Genomic DNA, 2,034 nt, shown 5'->3' on the forward strand with positions numbered 1-2,034 from the left:
TACCATGAGAGCAACATCCCCAACACAGCCCTGCCTCGGGACAGTTGGTGAGAAGAAGATGCCCCCACATGCTGTAGCTCCAACTAACGCAGCTCAGGTACATGCTCCTCTGATGAGACAAGGGAGATGCCACCCACCCGGCACCCCCATACCTCCATGTCACAGCCATGGCCAGCCTGGGCACTGCTGTGTCCTGCGTGGAGGCTGATGCCTCCAAGAGGCAGATCTTCCACCCAGCTTTCACAAAGAAGAGTAACCATCCCTTCAATCCCACGTTGTGCATGGCAAGAATAAGTCCTGAGAACATTTCCTTATTAACTGGGCAGAACTGGGAACTGGAGGAGCCACAAGTACGTGCAGGAGAGGCCACATCATGACTTCTGAGTAGTTCCAGGGCAGGGGTTTCCCACTCGGGGCTGTATCACATTGGCAGGCCTGAGAGCTGCTGGCATCCACGTCACCACGACATCCCAGACCTGCCTGGACATCCTGTCCAGCCTCACAGGGAGCACCAGGAACCACCACAGTTCCCCTTCCGTGCCCTGCTCCATCTCTGCACCGGCAGCATCACCCCTTTCCCCCAGCACCACAGGGTGGGACGCGGCACCGCTGCCGTTCCCGGTGCAGGCAGCCACTTCCCAAGCCACACGGTCTGTCGGAGAAGCCTGAGGGATGTGCGTGCCAGAGGCAAAGCTGGTGCTTTCTATCTCGAGCAGGGCAGCAGCCTGCTCTTGGTATGAGCCAGCTCGCTGGTGAACGGTGCCCGGGCTGGCACCGTGCTGCTCCAGAGCTGCCAAACTGAAAGACAGGAAGGAAGGACAGAAGGAAGGAAGGAAACAGGGACGAGACAGCAAAGCACTGAAAGATGGGACTCACAGCAGAGAGGGAGTAGTAGCACATGCATGTGCCCTCCCCACCCTGGGCTCCCAAACGGGCAGAAGCCCGTTGCAACGTCTTGCTCTAACGAGCTGCTAATTAGCAATTGGGATCTGCTGCTTGGGGGATGTGGGGCACAGCTGTCTGTCTGCAGCAAAGGGCTGGCAATGCACGGGGATGTCCCCAGCATGGGCACGTAACCAGCGTGCAAAACACCTACACCTTTCTGCTCCGTGCTCTGCCCAAAGAAGGAGAAGGCTACAGGGAAGCACAGCAGAGAGCTACCAGCCCTCCTGCCCTGCCTGCCCATCCGGAACGGCCTGGCCTTGAGCATGTCACAGTGGTTCTGTGTGGCCCTCATTCATCTGCAAACCCAGAGCGATTTGGCCCTCTGCGTCCTGCTCATTGCTCACGCCGCGCTCCAACGGCACCGCGGAGTAAGAACGGGCCAAGGGCACATCTCCTTTATCCTCCTGCCCGCTGCGCCGGCACCTCGGCGTGCTCGCATCTCCCAGCCCAGCCTCGCTCGCCCGTCAGCCAGACCACGTTGGAGGAACCCGTGTTTTTGCAAAGCCGTAAATACTGATCTTCCTCTGGCAGCAAAATGGGGAGCCAGCGTGGGATTTCTGGGGGAGGGAAGGAGAAAGCGAGATGTGCACAGTCACGGCAGGAGAAACCACCAGCAAATGAGAGAGAAGCAGCTTTGAGCCTGGAGAGACAAGACAGCACTCTCCAGGGTATAGCAGGAGGGAGAGAGGCAGAGGCACCAGCAGCTGGCAAATCTGAGGCCGGGAGCGATGGGGAAATGCGCACCGAGACATCCCAGAAACGCCTGTTCTGCAGCCCTTAGCAAAAGCACCACAGCACCGCATGTGCTTGGCTAGGGAGCATGTTCATTACTGGAGTTAAACATTAATTGCAGATGATGCTATGCCCTTAAAAAGATCACTTCCCTTCTCCCCGATGAGAAAGAATTCCTGCCTCCAGCCATAAGGCACCAATAACGCAATTGTAATCCCCCTGTCCCCGCAAACACCAGCAGCCCCCAGCCCAGGGCGGGCACACAGCCCTGCTGCCCCCTTCCCTGGCTCTGGCATTAGTGGGGGGACCAAGAAATTGCTGGTTTCCCATGGCAGGGCCCCCCAACCCTGCCTCGCA

At 58.4% G+C, this 2,034-nt stretch overlaps 1 protein-coding gene across 1 annotated transcript in view; it reads right to left on the reverse strand.

The window, feature by feature from the left end:
• MFSD4 (major facilitator superfamily domain containing 4) overlaps positions 1 to 2,034 on the reverse strand; it is a 15,873-nt gene that overhangs the window by 10,780 nt on the left and 3,059 nt on the right. The window contains 1 exon segment of the mRNA XM_009874058.1: positions 1,369 to 1,502. Within this exon segment, the coding sequence (XP_009872360.1) occupies positions 1,369 to 1,502 (134 nt within the window).

Source organism: Apaloderma vittatum, unplaced genomic scaffold (assembly GCF_000703405.1).
Source record: "Apaloderma vittatum isolate BGI_N311 unplaced genomic scaffold, ASM70340v1 scaffold29167, whole genome shotgun sequence".
Classification (NCBI taxonomy): Eukaryota; Metazoa; Chordata; class Aves; order Trogoniformes; family Trogonidae; genus Apaloderma; species Apaloderma vittatum.